The 2,451-nt window shown below is 43.9% G+C and overlaps 1 protein-coding gene across 1 annotated transcript; it reads left to right on the top strand.

Annotated features, from left to right (window-relative positions):
• Positions 1-1,282: 1,282 nt before the first annotated feature.
• Positions 1,283-2,451, top strand: K441DRAFT_626952 (glycoside hydrolase family 25 protein). The gene is made up of 2 exons (XM_067646153.1): positions 1,283-1,642; positions 1,787-2,451. Exons 1-2 carry the CDS (start codon positions 1,433-1,435, stop codon positions 2,273-2,275), a joined length of 699 nt encoding a protein of 232 aa, XP_067509369.1. The 5' UTR covers positions 1,283-1,432; the 3' UTR covers positions 2,276-2,451.

A 2,451-nucleotide genomic window follows, 5' to 3' on the forward strand; every position in this document is an offset into this window, starting at 1 on the left:
AATAAACTCCTTTAGCTTACTAAAGAACTCCTTAATTAGATTTAAATTGGGTGAGTATGTAGGTAAGTATACGAGCTTTACCCCTACTCTCTTAAAGAGAGTAGTGATATACAGTAAGTAATAGAAGCTTGCATTATCTATAATAACTACTAATCTTAGTACTGGATAAGGATTGCAGTAAGGTAAGAGGAAGTATTTAATCCAATAGTTATAGCCCTCTATATTCGTTAAGCCACTATATACTAATAATACTAGTACGCCTTTAACGGTATAGGCAGGTAGTATATTAACTCTCTGCTTACTATAGTTGTACAGTATATATAAAATAGGTGCAACTCCCACCGGTAACTAAGACGCCTTCCGTATACCAGTCTTTAAATTAGCTCTAGATTTATCTACAAACACTAGCTGCTTAATGGTGAACTATAAGATATAGGCCTAGTATAGGTTATAGTCTTCCTAGCTTTGCTTAAGAGCTACTCTGCGAGCCTTATATATAGTTAGTAGCTTCCTTACGCATATAATAAAAGCTTCCTTACTAGCTTCCTACTCTAGCCAGTAACTCTTAGTTTTATACTAAGCGTCTACCTACTTATAGCAATTTGGAATTAATTATAGATAAACCATGTTATTTTGTTGAGATATATATTCGGGGTATTATTTAATTGGTAGAGTAATGCGATAATCGCCTTATTGCTTAGCAGGCGTCTTAACTTATATTTGTAATTAAGCTTCGTCTTTCTATATAGCCTTAGATTCCTTTAAATAGACTAGATTAATTTAGTAGAGCAGTCGGCTTAACGGGCGTATTAACGTTTGGTTACACTAGCTGTAAGAAGGATCTTAATAAAGGCGTACTGCCAGCTGCCTATATTTGGAGCCATATTAATAAGAGGAAGAAGCTTTAGAACACCACAATCTGGTATAGATATCACAACTTTGATGGGCAAGGGGCAATAAGATTAGCTTCAAATTCGAGGTAGCCAGTGGCCCAAGCCAGGGCCACATACTACACCTCTTCCTGCTAGCTCTACATACTAATTTAGCTGCAGGTTTAGCGAAATTAGGTGTGTACCGCTGCGCGCGCTGGGGGGGGGGGAAGCCGAAGCTCTTACAAGCTGTAGCTACCCGCTTTTGGCGGGAGCATTCGTATGTATTGGTTCTTAGCATTTTCAGCGTCGTGCGCAATTGTGCACCGTGTAAGAAAAATAGGGTCACAAGGCTGAATTTGCAGGTTCGGGAAAGAGCAAGGGGAGAATACGGATATTACGTCAATTGTGATGAATGACAAGACTGATGAAATGCCTTAGTCTCCTGATTACCTTCTATATAAGAGCTCAATGTCCCGCACATTTATTGCCTCTCTACACCAATTCGTCTGATACACTTTTCCATTCACATTCACATCACTTAGCTTCCTACATACTCCAACATGAAGTACATCACCACCATCGTTACTGCTGTCATCTCATGTATTTCTATAGTGTCCGCGGCCCCTGCAGGTCTTGCAGTTCGTGACACTGTCCAGGGTTTCGATATCTCACACTACCAAAGCAATGTGGACTTTACTGGAGCGTACAATGCTGGTCTACGCTTTGTTATGATCAAAGCCACTGAATCAACCAATTACATTGATCCCAAGGTCAGTGAAATCCTCCACTTATTCTCTTGAACTTTTCAGTATATCCATCTTTCGGCAAGTCATACCACTACTCTAGGAATGGTGCCACACGACCTCCAGGATATTAAGAGATAATGACGCTAACATGGACATATCTCCCCATAGTTCTCGGACCACTACACTGCCGCCACAAACGCCGGCTTCATCCGCGGCGGCTACCACTTCGCGCAGCCCGGTTCTAGCAGCGGTGCCGCGCAAGCTAAGTATTTCCTCGCGCACGGCGGGGGCTGGAGCGCCGACGGAATTACGCTCCCTGGGATGTTGGACCTAGAAGGCGGCTGCTCAGGCCTCTCAACCTCCGCCATGGTCGCCTGGATCCAGGACTTTGTAAACACATACCATGCCGCGACGACGCGGTATCCGATCTTGTATACCAACCGCAGCTGGTGGCAAGCGTGCACTGGTGGCTCGAGCGCGTTTGCAAGTACGTGTCCGCTGGATCTCGCCAGCTGGAATAGCGTCCCCGGTACGATTCCGGGCGGTTGGGGATACCAGACTATTTGGCAGTATAACGATTCGTGTAAGTGGGGTGGCGACTCGGATGAGTTTAATGGCAGCTTGGATCGGTTGAAGGTGCTGGCGAAGGGCTCTTGAGGACTGCTGCGGCCATGATTCATTTTAGGCTTGTAAGATTAGTATTAGGCAATCAACGCCTTGGATTAGTTTTTTGGGTGATTCTGTATTTATATCAAATCATTTGTGCGATTCTAGAACCGTTGGGTAGAAGAACATTTAGGTGTGAGTATGAGTTGGTGGGAGACCAGAATGAG

This window comes from Cenococcum geophilum, assembly GCF_001692895.1.
Source record: "Cenococcum geophilum 1.58 unplaced genomic scaffold K441scaffold_3, whole genome shotgun sequence".
NCBI lineage: Eukaryota > Fungi > Ascomycota > Dothideomycetes > Gloniales > Gloniaceae > Cenococcum > Cenococcum geophilum.

What these genes read in the sequence shown, in the direction of transcription:
- K441DRAFT_626952 (XM_067646153.1), top strand. Translation starts at nt 1,433, where the DNA reads ATGAAGTACATCACCACCATCGTTACTGCTGTCATCTCATGTATTTCT. An exon ending in CCAATTACATTGATCCCAAG is followed by an intron (nt 1,643 to 1,786) that starts GTCAGTGAAATC and finishes ATCTCCCCATAG; the next exon opens with TTCTCGGACCACTACACTGC.